At 46.9% G+C, this 20,205-nt stretch overlaps 1 protein-coding gene across 2 annotated transcripts in view; it reads right to left on the bottom strand.

The window, feature by feature from the left end:
• The window catches only part of JADE1 (jade family PHD finger 1), a 129,003-nt gene that overhangs the window by 28,793 nt on the left and 80,005 nt on the right, over positions 1 to 20,205 (bottom strand). For both annotated transcript variants that reach the window (XM_073572078.1, XM_073572077.1), the window contains exons 7-8: positions 4,971 to 5,138; positions 3,698 to 3,814 (exon numbers count right to left, since the gene is read on the bottom strand). In XM_073572078.1, the coding sequence (XP_073428179.1) occupies positions 3,698 to 3,814; positions 4,971 to 5,138 (285 nt within the window). The remainder of the gene's footprint in view (positions 1 to 3,697; positions 3,815 to 4,970; positions 5,139 to 20,205) is intronic.

Genomic DNA, 20,205 nt, shown 5'->3' with positions numbered 1-20,205 from the left:
TGTAACTCAGCAGCGATCTCGCTAGCGAGATAGCGGTGTGTGACGGGGGCTTTACACATGCCCTCCCCCCATGTAAACCCGCGCGGGTTTAAGAGCTGCATCATGTCAATTTCTATAGTCGCCGCAACAGAAATGTCAACAATAGATGTGCATTGGATGTGGTAAATCCCCATTGTTCAATGAACACATGCAGATTTAACTGCAAGATTCAATGCAGCAAAAATATGCTGCATCCAAAGCGTTGCTATTTTCTGATCTTGAGCATGTACCCAAAGGGGTTATCTGGTCCAAATCGGTAAGTCTGCAGGCACTCTGTGACCACCCTGTGTGAGGCTCCTGCTCACAGTAAGTACAATGTCGCATTTAGAATTACCTCTCGGTTACATACCGGTCAGCCAGTTTACATTATGCTACCACATCCTTTACATTTCTGCCTTGTCTAAATGAGATCCTTAGTTTTCTAAGTGACTCAAGAAACAGAATCACTTTCAATCTTATTCAATCTTACAGCAATTCTTCCTAATTACAGATTTAATGTTACTCATAGGATTGTATTGAGAAGAAAATACAAACTGCTTTTTCCTTTTTATACTGCAACAGAGATGAACGATCTTATTGACATGCTCTTTCAAATCCTTTTTGCAGTACATTAACACCTTCATGACCAAAGCTTTTTTTTGTTTTTGCGTTTTCATTTTTTTGCTCCTCTTCCTCACAGAGCCATAACTTTTATGTTTTTCATTCAATATGGCCGTGTGAGGGCTTGTGTTTTGCGATACAAGTTGTACTTTTGAAAAACACCATTGGTTTCAACATATCTTGCACTAGAAAACAGGACAAAAATTCAAAGTGCAGTGAAATTGCAAAAAAGTGCAATCCCACACTTGTTTTTTGGGTATTCACCATGTTTGTTTTATGCGAAAAATGACCTGCCATTATGATTCTCCAGGTCATTACGAGTTCATAGACCCCAACCATGTCTAGCTTCCTTTTTTATCTAAGTGGTGAAAAAAATTCCAAACTTTGTTGTAACGTCTCCATTTTTCGTGATCTCGGGTTGGATGAGGGTTTATTTTTTGCGTGCCGAGCTGACGTTTTTAATGATACCATTTTAGTGCAGATACGATCTTTTGATCGCCCGTTATTGCATTTTAACCCTTTACTGACATTGGACGTACTAATACGCCGATGTCAGCATCCCTCTCTTTGATGTGGGCTCCGGCGGTGAGCCGACCTCAAAGTCGGGACGTCAGCTGTTTTGAACAGATGACATTTGTCCGAAATAACCATGTGCGGAATCTCGATCCACCTGCGGCTATTAACTAGTTAAATGCTGCTGTCAAACTGACAGCGGTATTTAACAAGCGCTTCCAGCCATCTGGCCGAAAATACGCACATCGGTGACCTGCGCCACGTGATCGCAGGTCACCGTTGTGTCGGCATGACAACCAGAGGTCTCCTTGAGACCTCTATGGTTGTTGGTGCCGGATTGCTATAGCAAGTCTGTAATTCTGCTATACAGAGGTGATCTGATCATCACCTCTATGTAGCAGAGCAGACAGGGCTATGTGGCAGCTTCTAGCCTCCCATGGAGACTATTGAAGCATGCCAAAAGTTAAAGAAAAATAGTTTTTAAAAATATAAAAGTCCAAATCACCTGCTAAACGGTGTAGCGGGAATAAAAAAAAATAAATCAAAACGCCAGAATGTTTTTTTGGTCGCCACGAAATTGAATTAAAATGCAGTAACGGGCAATCAAAAGAACGTATCTGCACCAAAATGGTATCATTAAAAACGTCAGCTCGGCGCGCAACAAATAAGCTCTCACCCAACATGAGATCATGAAAAATGGAGACACTATGGGTATCGGAAAATAGCGCAATTTTTTTTTTAGCAAAGTTTGGAAGAACCTAGACAGTGTATGTTTGATTTTTTTATTTTGAACTTTTACATTTTTTTTTTTTTTTACTTTTGGCATGCTTCATGGGAGACTAGAAGCTGCCATAACCCGATCGACTCTGCTACATACAGGCGATGATCAGATCGCCTGCATGAAGCAGAAATGCTGACTTGCTATGAGCGCCTCCCACCAGGTGGCGCTCATAGCAATCCGGCAGTGACAACCATAGAGGTCTCCAGGAGACCTCTGGTTGTTATGACAAACTATCAATGACACGCGATCAGATGACGGGGGATTACCAATGGGTCGATTTATGGCTTGATGGCCGGATGCGTGCACTAAATGCCGCTGTCCGTTTGACAACAGCATTTAAATGGTTTAATAGCAGTGGGTGGATCGCGATTCCACCCGCGGCTGTTCCAGGAACGTCAGCTGTTCAAAACAGCTGATATGTGCTGTGAAAGATGTGGGCTCAGCGCCAGAGCCCACATCAAAAGGTAGGGAGTCCGACATCTGCGTTCTATTACTACTGATGTCGGAAAGGAGATAAACTGATAACCCCGGGTTTAGTAATCGAACACAATTCAGGGGATTATGTTAAAAAGGATGCTTCACAAACATTAATGCAGCACAACTGTAAAAACTGCCCATTATGTGGTATGGCTGATAATACTAATGCACCATTTATTAGTTACTGTAGAATTGTGATACCTGCGTGTGAATAATACTTCACAATTTTAACCTCCACATCAAGTAACTATTCGGTTGCATACAATTTTATTTTGTAAAATGTATTTTCACTGGATTTTCATTTCAAATACTTCACAAAGTTATCAAACTCTGATTGAGTTCTCCACCATACTAAAAATATCATACATGAAATGCAAAAATAACTCAATGTGTGTAAGAAAAAGGGTTAAATGTATCGAAGACCACCTCAGTCTCTGGGGTGTGAAATCCTGCTGATAGATTTCCTTTAAAGAACCATATACAGTACTGTGCAAATGTTTTAGGCATGTGTGGAAAAATAATGATGTAAAGTAAGAATACTTTCAAAAATGTAAGTGTCAATAGTTTTATTAATTAATTAACTTGCGGATGTTGTCCTTAGTGGCACTGAATCCAGGACCCCAGTGTTGCAAAACAACAGTGCAAACCACTGAGCCACCATGGTGCCCAGCAGCTTAAAGGAAAAACATTTGTACAATACAGTAGTTTAGGACATTTGGATTCTTTGTATGAGAAAGAACAAAAGGGATGGCTCTCACCGTTCTGACGAAGTGAATTTATTTTCAGATAAAAAGCATGCGCTAAGGACCCGTTGAAGCGCAGTTGGCGTGAAACGGCCGTTGTCCACAGTTCACACATCTCTCCCGAGCCCATGCTATTTATCTGAAAATAAATTCACTTCTTCAGAACGGTGAGTGCCAACCCTTTTGTTCTTTATCATACGATGTAGCTATGCATGTTTTTCTTTGGATTGAGCACCCGTTCCTGTGGGTAGCTGGCGTGCAGCCCAGGTGTGCGAGTTTGTACCGCACTATAGTGCACATTAAGGTGGCGGCAGTGGTGCCGAATTTTCTTCTTTCCTCTTGGACATTAGGATTCTTTACATTTGTTTTGCTCTGTTGAACAAAAAATGGTGGCAAAATATATACTCTTGTGATTCCTTTTCAGGTTTGCCTAAAAAGTGTGGCATGGTAAACGGTTTCTGTTTTGAGTACAGCTGCTATCCTAACAATAGAAAAAAAACCCACTAATAACCCATTTAAAACAGTTACATTGAGCAAGCCTTACCTGTATGCAAGCCCCAAACTTATCATTACACAGGTTGCAGAGAAGAGCCCAGCGACTGCTGGGTATGTGTGACACCTTAGTAATGGGCTCCATCTTTTCTGGACTGCCAATGCTCACCTAGGAGAACAACAATATATTAATATTACATTACAGTAGCGGGAATAAAACCTTCCCTCTAAGATTTAAAAGGGTTGTCCACTACTAGGACAACCCCTTCTTGAACTAAATGTTTGGCCCCAATAAAAAAAAAAAAAAAAAAAAGAAAACCTCTACTCACCTCCCGTGCTGGCGCCATTCCAGCGCTGTCAGCACTAGCGGTCCGGATGCTGCGTTGTGCTGCTATGACACATGGTGCCAGAACCCAATCAGCGTTGGCGTCACCGTCTCCGCCTTTGTACAGACTGAACATGAAGAGGAAGTCAGAGACCAGCCGCAGCCCTGGCTTCCCCAACATAGTCAATCCATAGAAAGGCAGAGACAGTGACGCCAGCGCCGATTAGGCGCCAGGCACCACGTGTCACAACACCAATGGAAAGGCGCCAGCATGGGAGGCAACTAGAGGTTTTTTTTTTTATTTTATCGGGGCCAAATATTTAGTTCAAGAAGGGGTTGTCCTAGTAGTGGACAACCCCTTTAAAGGAAGTAAATATAGGACTAAGAACCTCCAAAAAATGCTCAAGAGAAATTAGCATTTGTTTACATCTTGTTAAATTCTTACATTCAGGTAATATAAAAATAGGAAACTCTTCCAGTGTAAATAATACACAGAAATTATGTTTTTAGTGGAAGCCAGTGGCAGACATACATTCATGCTCAATAATAATTTGCAGCAACAACAAGAAAAAGTCATGGATTATGGAAATTACGGTACTGAGAGATATTTTAATGAAGTGCAAATGATGAAAAGCATTATTTCAAAACATTTCGATTTAGTCAGCATCAAGCATGAACCCCATTTTTTCAACGTGTCCTAGATCTGTTTTTCTACGTGACAATGCGAGACTGTATGTGGATTGTCCAACTGTGAACATTTTCTTTCCATTTTTTCACAATATGCCTATCACTAACACGTCTAACCCTCCTGTGATTTCCATAATTCTATGGCTTTTCTTTCTAGGTACAATATAATATAGATAAGCTTGCTCTACTGCAATAAGCTAGATTCGAATATGTATGGCCGCACAGTATCTGAACAGTGTCCAAATATGTTCAGAAGACATTGTTATCAAGCCAATAAAAATGGCTGACATTACTTAGAGAAATAACATAATACCTCAGGAATCCACAGGGCACAGCTGACATGGACCCACTTGGTGCCACTGCGTGTGGGCTTCATAGCCCCTCCTTTCTTCGGACACAACAAGCACTTTGGCTGTACCCCTAAGGCACAGGTCCGGCACAACCAGCTTCCTTCTGGCACTTTCAATATGCCATAACATGCCTGAAACCAAGTGAAGAGAGAATCATTAGCCTGCAGAATATTAAATTATCTATTAGAATTGTTTTTTATATTCTAGATTTTGATATCTATTTATATTTTAAGACATAGATATGATTTTTGACAATACACTTAATGTACCATGGTACTACATTATTGAGAACAAGCAATAAGAAAACTAAAACAATATACCGTACTTTGGCGGGAAAATAGCTTTTGAAAAAAAAAATTAAATTAAATTCGCTTCGTTTGCCCCATTACCAATTATCATTAAAGAAATAAAACGTTTGGTATTGCGGTGTCCGTAAAAGCATGATCTAGCAAAATCTAAAGTTAAAAAGAAAAACATCGAAATTGTGATTCTTTGGTTATCGCATCTCTGCAAAAAAACACAAATCAGAAGCGATCAAAACAGGTTATCAAAATGGTGTCAATAAAAATCTCAGCTCGCCAGGCAAAAAAAACAAAACCTCTAACAGCGCCATTGACAAAACAAAAATATAACAGGTGTCAGAAAATGTAAACAGACAAACTATATAGTTTGGTATTGTGGAAATTGTGCTGATCTGGGGTATCATACTGCTTGGCCGTTTTTTTACAGCACGATCAATGGTGTTTAAAAAAAAAAAAAAAAAAAAATTCCAAGTGGAATTTTGTTCCCATTTTCCAGGACACTGAACGGTAAATGAATGGCATAAATTAAAAAAAATGCTATTAACCCCTTGACAACATATTTAGTGATAATTCCACATGTCCTGGTACTTATTGGAGCGGGATGGATCATTACGTCCATGGAATCGTGCGTGCACACAAGCTGTGTGCGCGATCGCTGCCAAGTGTCAACTGACACCCGTCACTAAGTGCCAGGAGCAAAAAAGGAAAGTCCCATAGTGGGACAAAAGTAAAAAAATATAATTTTTTTAATTGCTAAAATATCTTAAAAAAAAATCAAAAAGGTATTGTACCCATAAATTAATATTTGCATGAAAAAAAGGAAAAAGTACACATTTGGTATCACCGCATCCAGAACGACCTGACCTATAAGACTGTCCCAATAGTTAACCCCTTAAGTGCGCCATAAGAAAAAAAAACAAAGGTTAAAAAAAAAACAGGATTTTTGGGTTGCTTACCGTAAAATCTGTTTCTCGGAGCCTTCATTGGGGGACACAGAGACCATGGGTGTATGCTGCTGCCACTAGGAGGCTGCCACTATGCACAAAAAAAGGTTAGCTCCTCCTCCGCAGTGTACACCCCACCGACCAGCAGGAGATTCCTCAGTTAGTGAGAAAGCAGTAGGAGAAGTAACAGAATAGATTGAAAAACAGAACAGACAACTCAACTGTAAATAACTAACAACCATAAGAACAGGAGTTGTAGAACATGGGAGGGTGCTGTGTCCCCCAATGAAGGTTCCGAGAAACAGATTTTACGGTAAGCAACCCAAAAATCCTGTTTTCTCTATCGCTTCATTGGGGGACACAGAGACCATGGGATGTCCCAAAGCAGTCCCTGGGGAGGGAGAACAAACTTCCATCAGGCCAGCGGACTCACCGCCGCTGCCTGCAGGATCCTTCTACCTAGGCTGGCATCTGCCGAAGCGTAGGTGTGGACCTTGTAGAATTTCACAAACGTGTGAACCGATGACCAGGTTGCAGCTTTGCAAAGCTGCAGCGCGGAAGCTCTGTGTCGCACCGCCCAGGAGGCACCCACTGCCCGGGTAGAGTGAGCTCTAATTCCCGGAGGGGCCAAACGATGTGTGACCCGGTAGGCTTCCAAAATTGTCGATCTGATCCAGCGAGCAATAGTAGCTTTGGAGGCCGGCTGACCTTTCCGCGCTCCATCTGGAATGATGAAGAGAGTCTGTCTTCTGCAAAGGAGTCGTCCTAGCTAGGTAGACCTTCATCACCCTGACCAAGTCCAGCTTGTTCAAGGAGCGCTCCCGAGGGTGAGTTGGACCCGGACGGCAGGACGGGAGAACAATATCCTCATTCAGGTGGAAAGTGGACACCACTTTAGGAAGGAAAGAGGGCGGAGGCCGCAGAACTACCTTGTCCTGGTGGAGTACCAAGAAAGGAAAGTGGCAAGAGAGGGCTGCCAATTCCGACACACGCCGGATGGTGGTGATGGCTACTAGGAAGGCTACCTTCCATGAAAGGAGAGATAGGGAAACCTCCCTGAGAGGTTCAAAGGGAGAACCTTGCAGGACCTCGAGAACCAGGTTAAGATCCCAAGGATCTACGGGCGCTCGGTGCGGAGGAGCCGTATGAGCCACTCCTTGACGGAAGGTTTAGACCTGAGGACGAGAGACCAAGGTCTTCTGGAATAAAATGGACAGCGCCGAAACTTGACCTTTTAAAGAGCTGAGGGCGAGGCCTGCATCAAGCCCTGCCTGAAGAAACGCCAGGACAGAAGGGAGCGAGAAACGCATGGGCAGAATGTCGTTGGCTTCGCACCAAGTGAAATAGGCTTTCCAAGTACGGTAATAAATTTTGGAAGACGATGGCTTTCTGGCCCGGATCATGGTATGAATAACTCGATCCGAAAAGCCTGATCGTTTCAAAACCCTCGGTCTCAACAGCCACGCCGTTAAATTGAGCGGCTGAGAATTGGGGTGTCAAATCGGACCTTGAGACAGTAGATGTGCCCTGTCTGGAAGCTTCCAGGGGGCGTCCGCAAGAAGGTTGACGATGTCCGTGAACCAAGACCTTCTGGGCCAATTCGGGGCGATGAGGATGACTGGAATTCCTTCCGCCTTAATCTTCTTCAACAGCCTGGGAAGAAGAGGCAGGGGAGGGAACAGGTAGGGGAGCTCGAACTGCGACCAAGGAATGGCCAGAGCGTCGGCGCCCACTGCAAGAGGATCTCGAGCCCTGGATACAAACTGTGGGACTTTCCTGTTGAAGCGAGAAGCTAGCAGATCTACGTCCGGGGTTCCCCAACAACGGCAAAGCTGAAGAAATACCTCCAGATGTAGGGACCACTCTCCCGCCGCCAGACCCTCGCGGCTGAGAAAAATCGGCGGCCTAGTTGTCCACGCCGGGAATGTGCACCGCAGATATTGCCGGGACTGAAACCTCTGCCCAATGAAGAATCTTGGGACACTTCTGCCAGGGCTAAGACGCTCCGTGTCCCCCCCTGGCGGTTGACATATGCCACCGCTGTGGCATTGTCTGTCTGAATCCGGATAGGCAGGCCCTTGAGAAGTCTCTCCCAGTGAACGAGAGACAGATAAATCGCTCGTATCTCAAGGACGTTGATCGGCAGGGCTGACTCCTGAGTCAACCATCGACCCTGAACAGTGTGATCACGGAACACTGCCCCCCCAGCTGAGGAGGCTGGCATCAGTTGTCACAACCTTCCAGTGAATGGGAAGGAATGACCGTCCTAGGGAGATGAGAGGAGACGTCAGCCACCAATTGAGGGACTGCTTGACCCGGTATGAAAGGCGAAATGGGTGATCCAGGGAAAGGACAGACCTGTTCCACCGAGACAGGATGGCGTGTTGGAGAGGTCTGGAGTGAAATTGGGCAAAGGGAACCGCCTCTGTCGCCGCCACCATCTTTCCCAGGACTTTCGTGGTTGTTAGGAGAGATGGAAGTCGTATGATCTGCAACGATCGTACATCCCGCTGCAGGGAGCCAATTTTCTCTTGTGGGAGAAAAACCCTCGATCGCCGAGTGTCGAACAATAGACCCAGAAACACAAGACGTCGTGTCGGGACAAGACAGGACTTCTTTTGTTGATGAGCCACCCGAAATTGGACAGGGTATCGAGGACGATGGTAAGACTTTGGCGAGCTTGATGAAAGGATGGAGCTTTGATCAGAATGTCGTCGAGGTACGAAAAGAGAATGAGACCTCTGATTCTCAACAAGGCCATCAACGCCGCCATGATCTTTGTAAATACTCTGGGTGCGGTGGCGAGACCGAACGGCAGTACAACGAACTGGTAATGTTCTTGGCGAATCGCGAAACGCAGGAATTTCTGATGCCCGGAGAATATGGGAACATGTAGATAGGAATCTTGAATGTCTATTGAACACATGAACTCCTGCATCTCCATGGAAGCGATTACCGACCGAAGAGACTCCATTTGGAAGTGACGCAGTCGGACTCTCTTGTTGAGTAACTTGAGGTCCAAGATGGGGCGAACTGTCCCGCCTTTTTTCTTCCCTGACCCAAGCGTCCTCTACTGAGGCAAACCAGACGTCTCTGAAGAAAAGGAGTCGACCTCCTAATTGGGAAGGACCCCCGGGGGTTTGTTGATAGTCATGCTGATGTGGACCGTCCAGATCTGGACCTGGAGGATCTGCCCTGGGAGGAGTGAGATCGCCAGGAAGGAGTGGGTCTGAAAGACACCTTCTTCCTATCCTGGCGTGCCTGCGGTCTCTGTTGGTTAGAGAAGTTCTCTGCCGTATTGAAGCGGCGGAAAGACCGAAAGGGCCGAAACTGACGTCTTAGCGGAGGTCTGCGAGGCTTGGACTGAGGGAGGAGGGAACTCATGCCCCCAGTGGCGTCCTTAATAATCTGGTCCAGCTGGGATCCGAAGAGACGCGCTCCCCGAAAAGGCAGATTGGTAAGGGACTTTTTTGAAGACAAATCCGCCTGCCAAGCTTGAGCCAAATTGTACGTCGGACTGCCACCATGTTGCTTGACGCCTGAACTACGCAGGACGCGGCATCCAAGGAGGCAGAGAGCAGATAATCCCCTGCATGGGAGATCTGGTCGGCCAGATCAGCCAAATGCTCTGGTTGGGCCTTATCTAGGATGCCCTTGCGGAGATCCTCTGCCCAAGTGGCTATGGCCTTCGCTACCCAAGATGAAGCGAAGGCTGGGCTTAGCACCGCTGCAGCTGCTTCAAATGCTGACTTTGCTAAAGATTCTATAATTCTATCAATAGAATCTTTTAGCGACGCCACACCTGAAATCGGGAGGACCGTGTTGTTATAAAGTCTGGACACGGGTGCGTCTACCGAGGGGGAAGCAGACCAGTTGTCGGTGAGCTCTTTGGCAAACGGATACAGCACGCCGAGGCGCTTCCCTCTTTGAAAGCGCCTGGTCGGATTTTCTCTTTCCCTGGTAAGAATCTTGCCAAACTCAGAGTGGGAGGCGAAGACCCTGGAAGGTGTTTCTGCCCGCCTGAACGAAACCTCCTGATCCGAGGATTTCGCAGGGGAGTCTGAGATTTCGAAGGTGTGGTTAATCGCAGCAATGAGGTTCTGTACTGTAACCTTCATGTCCGCGTCCTGGTCCGAATCCAGCTCTAAAAACCCTTCGGATGACACATCCGAAAACGCTTCACCTGACTCGGGTGAGGAGGCACGGGGGGGGGGGGGGGGGGGGGGGGAGGCGACTGCTGGGAAGGACTATGTGGGGATGTGAGGCCCGGAGAAGATTCCGGCCGGAGATCCTGCCTGGGTCTTTTGCGGCTTCTGCTGGCTGGCTCAGATGGAATGTCTTGCGACCTGCTGGACCCTGCAGAAGTGTCCAGGGGCAACTTTTCAAGAATGGCCACTAGGGACAGACACTCTGGTGAGGTCTGCCACAGATTGTGAAAGAGACGGGGCCCAGCCTGGGATGGGGGATTCGCTTTCACGTGGCACAATAGATGGCTCCTGAACGGGGTCATGCTGAATGGGATTGCTGCAGTCCAGGCAGAGAGACTTCGTGTTAGACATAAAGAAGGAACAGAAGGACCCTGAAGAAATGCCGGAAGGTTGGGGGACAGAAAGGCAGAGGAGGGTGTCAGTCTGCAGTTGCAGAACTATTCACGGTCCGGTGTCCCCCAAAGCGCTGTACCAGGCTTGTGAAAATTGCAGGACCCCAGCAGGGGATAGCTGACATCCGTCTATCGTCTCCGGCTGACAGGCTGCAAAGATGGCGGCAGCCTGAGGTGGAGGAAAAAACACGGTTCAGGGGGGCCAAGAAGAAGGGCAGAGTTAGCCAACTGAAATAAAGGAAACCGCCCCCCTTACCCAGCCACAGGCCAAGAGAGGCGGTGGGAGGGCCTAGGAATGGGCGGGAGCGCAGCCGGCCTATGAGTGGGCGGGGTGTGTGGCCACGACGGGCGCGAAGGCCTAAAATGAAGCCGGGGACTAAATTAGAGACAGCGGCCGCCTGTCAGCAATGGGCGGAGCGGAAGTGCCGCAACACTGCCGCGGCCACACACAAGGAAGATGCCGTCAGAACGGCGCCGTAAGATGAAGCCCCCGATTAATACAGGCGGGGGGGCGGCCCTAGGTGAAATGCGGCGACCGTCGGAAGGCGCGGGCCGCATCCTGCAGCGCTGCCTTGGTGCCGCTCCAATGTATCCTTGCGGTGGTTTGCTCCGTGCGCTGCTCCTCTGCTCCAATAAAGGTACCTTCTTTATCCAACGCTGTCTGTTAATCTTTCCCGTGTCTGCGCCTCTTCCGACCGACAGGCTCTGGTGGGTGAGTGGGTGGGAGGCGTTTGGCAAGGACCATCCGTCGCTGGCACGCATCTGCGCTGAGTTACTGGTCCGCACGGAGAGCTATGAGGATACGGGGTGGCAGTACATGCCGTACTCAAAGCCTCTTTGTGGGACTACAGTTGTGACTTCTCACACTGTATCCCTCCGGAAACCTGAAAAGGAACAACGCACATCGAGGTAGATATGGACTAATGAAAGACCCGTGTCCACCTCCTACTGACACTAAGCTAAACTGACGAATCTCCTGCTGGTCGATGGGGTGTACACTGCGGAGGAGGAGCTAACCTTTTTTTGTGCATAGTGTCAGCTTCCTAGTGGCAGCAGTATACACCCATGGTCTCTGTGTCCCCCAATGAAGCGATAGAGAAACAGTGCTTTATCATACCGCTGAAGAAAAAGTGCAATAAAACATCAAAAAGAAGGATATACAGTACATAACCATGGTACCGCTGAAAACGTCATTTTGTCCCACAAAAAACAAGCCCCCATATAGCTCCATCACCGGAAAAATAAAGTTATAGCTCTCAGAATAAAGAGATGCAAAAATAATTATCTTTTCTATAAAATAGTTTGTATTGTGTAAAAGCGCCAAAACAAAAAAACAAACTATATAACGTGGTATCGCTGTAATCCTACTGACCTGAAGAACTGCCTTATCAATTTTGCCACATGCGGAATTACATTGGTGATAGCTGCTATTGCGCAGAAGCGTGCGGCGTCGTCTTGGAAGGGGAATTTTTTTTTTCTACTCCAGCAAGATGGCGTTGCCGGCGCAATAGAAGCCATTGGATCTCTACACACATCAAAAGCTGCTACTGTGCAGGCGCCAGTTTCAAATTGACTTTTTTTCCCCCTTGTTCAATTAAATAAGCAAAACGGATTAAGTGCACTGTAAACATGCGATTGTGCTGCAGCGCATAACAAAAGTTATGGCTCGTGGACGAAAGTTAGGAACCAAACAAAAGCACAATTACAGATGATGCGGAGTTGTTAAGAGCATTTTTGGCGTTCTATAATACTAAGTTTGAGTTGCTGTGTTCAACATCCACAACACATGCAGGGATTGCCCTGTTTGTTAGGCAGCAACATTGAACAACGATCACATCACAACCCAAATAAGCTAAAAATATTATATATATTAACATGTGCTTGTACAGCCATACCCAAATAGATTGCGTCAATTCTTAACCCCTTAACGACCGCCTATACGCTTTTTAATGGCGGCAGTTAAGGCTACTTTTTCCTCAGCGCCGCTTTTTAACCGAGCTGAAAAATAAGGGTATAGCGCCCCCAGCGTCGTAAAATCTCCGGGGTCTCAGCTACTGGGGGTAGCGGAGACCCTGGAGAACACGATTCAGGTCGATTTTTACCATCCCCAGTGTTGCGATCGTCATTATTCACTGAATAGCAGCAACTGAAAAGAAAAAAAAAGTCTTATTTCTCATTTATTCCTCTCTCCTCTGATATGATCTAGCATACCAGAGGAGAGAAAAATGGGGTCCCGGTGTCCCCCGATCCCTCAGACTGTCGCATGGCGTCTTCTTCTGGGAAGGAAATGGCGGATGCATGCACAGCGCGCCCTCAGAGATCTGCTGGCCGGCACCAATAGATTTTTCCTATAGGTTCATTTTGATCTCTGTGATAGGGTCTATCACAGTGATCAAAAATAAAAAAAAAATAGTACATCACACCCCCCATTTATCACCCCCTTAGTTAGGTAAAAAATAATAAATAAATAAAAAAACCACCATGGTTACTTACCGGTAGCCGGTTTTTCCGGAACCCATGACAGCACCACATGAGAGAGGGATCCGCCCCGCCAGGACAGGAACCTACTGAAACATAAGGGGCGGCACCTCTCCCCCGCTTCAGTTGGATTACAGAGCATTTGAGAGGACTTCCCGGTTAGTTACATATTTATCCAACACCACATCACACAAATACACCCGACTATTGTGCACACTCAAACGGTGAAAAAGGGGGGGAAATATACGGGTGCTGTCATGGGTTCCGGAAAAACCGGCTACTGGTAAGTAACCATGGTGGTTTTCCCTTCACCCATGACAGCACCACATGAGAGATTCTGGAGACTTCGAACACCTTAGGGAGGGACCACCGCTTGCAGCACCCTTCTACCAAAGGTCAAGTCAGCAGAGGAGGATAGATTTAGTCTATAGTGTCTAAAGAAAGTTGAGGGTGAGGCCCAGGTAGCGGCCTTACAAATTTGCTCTATTGATACCTCTGCTTTCTCAGCCCAGGAGGTCGCCACGGCTCTGGTGGAATGAGCCTTGATGCCGTCAGGAACCAGGACGCCACTAGCTGAATAGGCTACACTAATGGCCTCCCTAATCCATCGGGCAATAGTCCCCTTTGACACTCCATAACCTTTCCTAGCACCCTGGAAGGCTACAAATAGGGACTGGGACCTCCTCCACTGGCTGGTTATAGACATATACTCTACTAGGGTTCTTTTAACGTCTAGGCTATGAAATTTCTCCTCCCCTGGGTTTTTCGGATTCTCGCAAAAGGAAGGGAGGACAATCTCTTGGTTTCGGTGAAAGTTAGTTACTACTTTCGGCAAGTAAGCAGGGTCTGTTCTCATAACCACCCTATCCTGGTATATCTGGGTATATGGTGGGTTGACTGAAAGGGCCTGTAAGTCACTAACTCTACGTGCCGACGTTAGAGCTACCAAAATGATGGTTTTTAGGGTGAGATTTTTAGTTGAAATCTGCTGTATGGGTTCAAACGGCTCCTTCGTAAGGGCTTCCAGCACCAGATTTAGATCCCATGGAGCTATTTTCGGTAAGGAAACTGGCCTAGATCTGTGGCAAGATTTTATAAACCTGGATACCCATCTGTTTGCCGCTATATTGCAATTGTATAACGCACCCAGCGCTGAAACCTGTACCTTGAGGGTATTAACCGCCAGGCCTAGCTGTAGGCCTGCCTGCAAGAACTCCAAGATGGACTCGATTGGGGGTTCTTGACCTAACGGTTTTCCCAGGAATTGTAGGAATTTTTTCCACGTTCTGCCATATATGTTGGTTGTTATTGGTTTTCTACTTTTCATTAGAGTAGTCACCAACCCCGGGGAAAACCCTTTATCTCTCAAAAGTGCCCTCTCAAATTCCACGCCGTCAGATGGAGCCCCTTGACTTGTTTGTGGAATATCGGCCCCTGAGCTAACAAATCTGGAATCTCTGGCAGTACCCACGGGTCCGAGAGAGACATCATTTGTAGTAGTGAAAACCACGGTCTTTTTGGCCAGAACGGGGCTATGAGGATTACTCTGGCTTGCTCGTCTCTTATCTTTTTTTACTCCTGCGGGATTAACGCTACTGGGGGAAAGGCATAGCTCAGTTTGAACAGCCACGGGATTTGTAGAGCGTCTACTGCCCACGGGTTTTCCCCTGGGTTTAATGAGCAGAACCTCCTCACTTGCCGGTTGCTTTTGGTGGCAAAGAGGTCGATTACTGGCTGTCCCCATAACTGTACTATCTTCTGGAATATTACACGATTTAAGGCCCACTCTCCCTGTTTTAACTTGTTGCGGCTTAGAAAGTCGGCTTGAACATTTTCTGTCCCTTTGATATGTAGGGCTGTTAGGGAGGTTAGATGTTGCTCTGCTTTGAGGAAGATTCTTTTGGCTTCGTCCATTAGGGAGTTTGACCTTGTCCCTCCCTGGTGGTTGACATACGCCACTGCCACCCTGTTGTCTGACATAATTCAGACGTTTTGAACCTGTAACATGGGAATGAATGCCTCTAGGGCTCTGTTTATTGCTCTCAACTCTCTTAAGTTGGAGGAAGCCTTCTGCTCTATGTGACCCCACGACCCTTGGGCCATATGTTCTCTCAGGTGTGCCCCCCATCCCGAGGAGCTTGCGTCCGTCAATATTACATCGGACACGGGCCTGTGCCACAAAGTTCCCCCTGCTAAATTTGTGCCGTCTAGCCACCAAGTGAGAGAGTTTTTCCCCCTTTCGGAAAGTTCCAGCTTCCCTTCTAAACGCCCTTTCAATCGTCTCTGGGCTGACAAGATTTCCGCCTGCAGTTGTCGGGTATGAAACTGTGCCCAGTTGACCGCAGGGATACAGGCTGTTAGCGTGCCCAACAGGGACATTGCCCTTCTTAGGGTCATGTGAGGATGCTGTATTGCCGTAAGGGTCATTTCTCTCACCTTCTCTAGTTTTTTCTCTGGCAAGAGACAAACTTGACGGTTGGAGTCCAAGACGAAACCTAGAAACGTTTGTTTCCTTAGGGGTTGAAGTTTTGATTTTTTTAAGTTTACCATCCAACCCAGTCTTTGCAGGGCCTCTGTTATCTTCTCTACCTGCTGTGCGCAGTGATGTTCTGTATTGCCAATGACCAGAAAATCGTCCAAGTAAGGCACCATAATCACATTGTGGATTCGAAGGAAAGCTGTCATTTCCGCTATTACTTTTGTAAAAATCCTTGGTGCTATGTAGATGCCAAACGGAAGAGCTGTAAATTGAAAATGCCTGAGGTAGCCCTGGATGTATAGGGCTACCCTCAGGTATTTCTGGTACTCTTGGTGCATCGGGATATGGTAATAGGCATCCTTCAAATCTATTACGGCCATGAAGCAGTTGTGGTGTAACAGCTTTATGGCCGAAGTCACTGATTCCATTTTGAATGTTTGGTTCATGATCCATTGATTGAGGCGCCTGAGATTTATTATCGTTCTGAAGGAAAGGTTGGGTTTTTTTATTAGGAAGAGGGGAGAATAGAACCCCCTTCTTTCTTGATCTTTCGGGACCTCTACCAGAACTTGTTTCTCCAACAGTCCTAAGATTTCTGTTTCTATGGCTGATTGCTCTCCTGGTTCCTTTCTGACGGGGGTCACCACAAATGAAGCTCTTGGATACTGGAAGAAGGGGATTTTTAGGCCATTCTTTATAATTTTCAGGATCTAATTGTTGGCCGATATTTTCTCCCATTCTTGAGAAAAGAGCCTCAATCTTCCCCCCACAGGAGGGCTGGTGTCATTGCGGGGATTTTTTGGCGGTTGAGGTATTTCCCCCAAACATGAACCCTGGTTCTTTTTTCCTCTTGTCGTCCCACCTCTTCCGTTCCCCCGGGGGACGGCCTCGAATGAACCTTCCCCTCCGAAAGGGCGGTCTCCTTTGATCACCCATGAATCTGGGGAAGCCCTTCTTTTTATCACCGGCTTTTTCCAGGATGTCATCCAGGTCTTTTCCAAACAAGAACTGCCCATCACATGGTAACGAGCATAATTTTGCCTTAGATTGGATGTCCCCAGGGCAGCCTTTGAGCCATAACGCCCGTCTTGCGGCGTTCGACAGCCCCGCTGCTCTTGCCGTTAACCTCATCGAGTCGGCGGAGGTGTCAGCCAAGAAGGCGGCAGCTCCGTGTAGCAGGTACATTTCTCCTAATATTTTCTCTCTTGGTACTTTGGAGACCAATTTTTCTTCCAGTTGTTGCAACCAGACCATTAATGACCGGGCTGTGCAGGTGCCGGCTATTGCTGGTTTCAGACCCCCTGCCGCTGCCTCCCAAGTGTGCCTTAGGTATGAGTCCGCTTTTTTATCCAAGGGATCTCTCAAAACCCCTGAATCCTCCAGGGGCAGGGCCGACTTCTTGGAAGACCTAGACACTGCTGCGTCAATCTTTGGGACCTTGTCCCAGATGTCCGTGTCCTTAGCCTCAAAGGGGTATCTTCGCTTTGAAGAGGAGGGAAGGCTACCTGACTTCTCCGGTTTCTTCCACTCTCTCTCGATTAGGGCCTGAATCTTGTCATTGACCGGAAAGGTACGCTTTTTCCTTTCTTGTAGGCCGCCAAACATCACATCCTCCAGTGATCTCTCTACTTTCTCCTCCTGCAGGCCCATAGTGGACCTGATGGCTTTAAGGAGGGCGTCCGTATCGTCTACGGGAAAGCAAGGTCTGCCCCCCGTATCACTGTCTGAGGATGAAGATGACCCGTGCTCAACTTGATACTCCGAAGAGGAGGAGCCTGACGAGGAACTCGGGGAGGCTTTCCTACTCTTACTTTTCTTTTTTAATAATTTTTTAAGTGAGCCCTGTACCTCCGACTTAATTATTGATCTGAGGTTTGTTGCCAGGCTCGGTGCCTCTTCAGCCATAGTCCGCTGGATACAGCTGACACATAAGTCCTTTGGGTAGTCTTTCGCTAAAGGGCTGTGACATATGGCACATACTCTATTTTTCTTTTTGCTTATAGCTTTTTTGCCTCCCTAAAAAAAAAAAAAAAAAAAAAAAAAAAAGACATAGGAAGGCCTATTACAACATTGTCTACTTTCACGGAGATCACTCACCACCCAGGAAAGACCGATACCGGGATCTGGGGCTGCGAAGGAGCGTGCGTTCTGCGTTCTTTTGACCTCGAGGAATCCCTCGATCGATGACTTGGACGGCTGCTGCTTTTGCCGCTCGAGCGGCTCTTGCGACCAGAAGCTTGCGATGGGGGCAGGGACAATGGGGACGGTGAGCGATCCTCCTGAGACGCCATTGTCACCCCTGCAGTCGCTTCTGCTCCTTCTTTAATCGGTGAGTGCCCCTCATTACCCCTCCCCCCCCCCGCGACCGCCAGCCGCTTCTCCTGGCCGGCGTCGCGCCCGGCGCCATGACCGTCGCGTCCTGATGACGTCAGCGGTCGCGCTCCCAGAATCCTCTGCGCCGCTGACGTCGGACGCCGGTCTCCGCCCCCGGCTTCCCCTGCATGCAGGCGAAGGACGGGCGCGCGCGCGCAGGGGGAGGGAGGCACGTAGAGGAACCTCCGAAGGGAGGACATCGGGACGTGCCCGCACGAACCCGGGGCCCGAATCAGGCAAAACCCCGGGGACTGCGCTACCAGCTGCCGACGGCCGGCGTCGCAGGTAAGTCAGCCCTGCAATTTAAACGCCGGGACGGCCCTGGGTCTTTCATCCTGACAGGCGCCGCCGCTGTCAGAGGGATTCCTTTCCTAGGACAGGAACCCAACTGAAGCGGGGGAGAGGTGCCGCCCCTTATGTTTCAGTAGGTTCCTGTCCTGGCGGGGCGGATCCCTCTCTCATGTGGTGCTGTCATGGGTGAAGGGAAAATGTATTTCTTTCCATTTTTTCTTTAGGGTTGGGGCTGGACTTAGAATTGGGGTGTTTCCACTGTTTAGGTACATCAGGGGGTCTCCAAACGCGACATGGCGTCTGCATTGATTCCAGCCAATTTTGGGTTCAAAAAGTCAGACGGTGCCTCCTCCCTTCTGAGCCCTGCCATGCACCCAAACAGTGGCTTTCCCCCACATACGGGGTATCGGCGTACTCAGGAGAAATTGCACAACAAATTTTGTGGCCCATTTTCAGGTGATACCCTTGTGAAAATAAAGTTTGGGTCTAAAGTAAATTTTTTGTGAAAAAAGTAAAAAAATGTTTATTTTTTCCTTCCACATTGCTTTAGTTCTCGTGAAGTACCTGAAGGGTTAATAAACTTCTTGAATGTGGTTTTGAGCACCTTGAGGGGTGCAGTTTTTAGAGTGGTGTCACTTTTGGGTATATTATGTCATATTGCCCCCCCCCCAAACTCACTTCAAATGTGAGGTGGTCCCTACAAAAAAAAAAAAAAAAATGCTTTTGTAAACTTCGTTGGAAAAATGAGAGATCCGCTGATCACCTTTCAACCCTTATAACGTCCTACCAAAAAAAAAAAAAAAAAAAAAAAAAGAAATTGTTTCCATAATTGTGCTGATGTAAAAGTAGTAATGTGGGAAATGTTATTTATTAACCATTTTGTGCGATAAGACTGATTTAAGGGCACAAAACTCAAGTTCGAAAATTGCAAAAATTTTCTACATTTTTGCCAATTTTCCATTTTTTTCATAAATAAACTCAAGTCATATCAAAGAAATTTTACCCCTAACATGAAGTACAATATGTCACGAACAAACGGTCTCCGAATCACCGGGATCCATGGAAGCGTTCCAGAGTTATTACCTCGTAAAGGGACAGTGGTCAGAATTGTAAAAAATTGGCCGGGTCATTAAGTTCAAAATTGGCTCGGACACTAAGGGGTTAAAGTACAAGTTCATTATTCAGGTTCCTGCCAAGTCCTGTGCTTATCTACACATTAATTATGTCATCACATTTCATGGAAAATCTATTTAGCTTTAACCAAATGGCAGTAACGAGGTGAATGATGTGAGGCCTCCATTCCGCTTCGTCACCAAGGCATGAAGCATGTATCGGACAGGCCCGTCATCGCTCACATCAAGTAAACAGTTATCTCTTAATGCTAAGAAAACATGTTCCATATCAACTTTAACCAAGAAGACTATTAGTCACTATCACATACATTACTGTCACCAAATGTGATGAACCTCGGATTGCTATTAATTATTATTAGTCCCATGACCGTGCATATTATACACCAGGCAGCATGTAATGTAGAAGATGCATGTTCGTGGTGTACACCATGTGACGTATAATACTCTGAAGGTGACTAGTCTGTTGGCGGTTTATAACCCCATTACCACAGAGGCCTCAGATCATCTTGTACCACGTCAAGCTCTGGCTGAAGGGGTGACAAGTCATCCTTTCCATCTTAACCCTTTCCCAACCTAGCAACTTTCTGTATTTTGGGCT

This window comes from Dendrobates tinctorius, unplaced genomic scaffold (assembly GCF_039654945.1).
Source record: "Dendrobates tinctorius isolate UK_male_01 unplaced genomic scaffold, ASM3965494v1 ptg000030l, whole genome shotgun sequence".
Lineage (NCBI taxonomy): Eukaryota > Metazoa > Chordata > Amphibia > Anura > Dendrobatidae > Dendrobates > Dendrobates tinctorius.
This window is presented reverse-complemented; position numbering and strand designations above follow the sequence as displayed.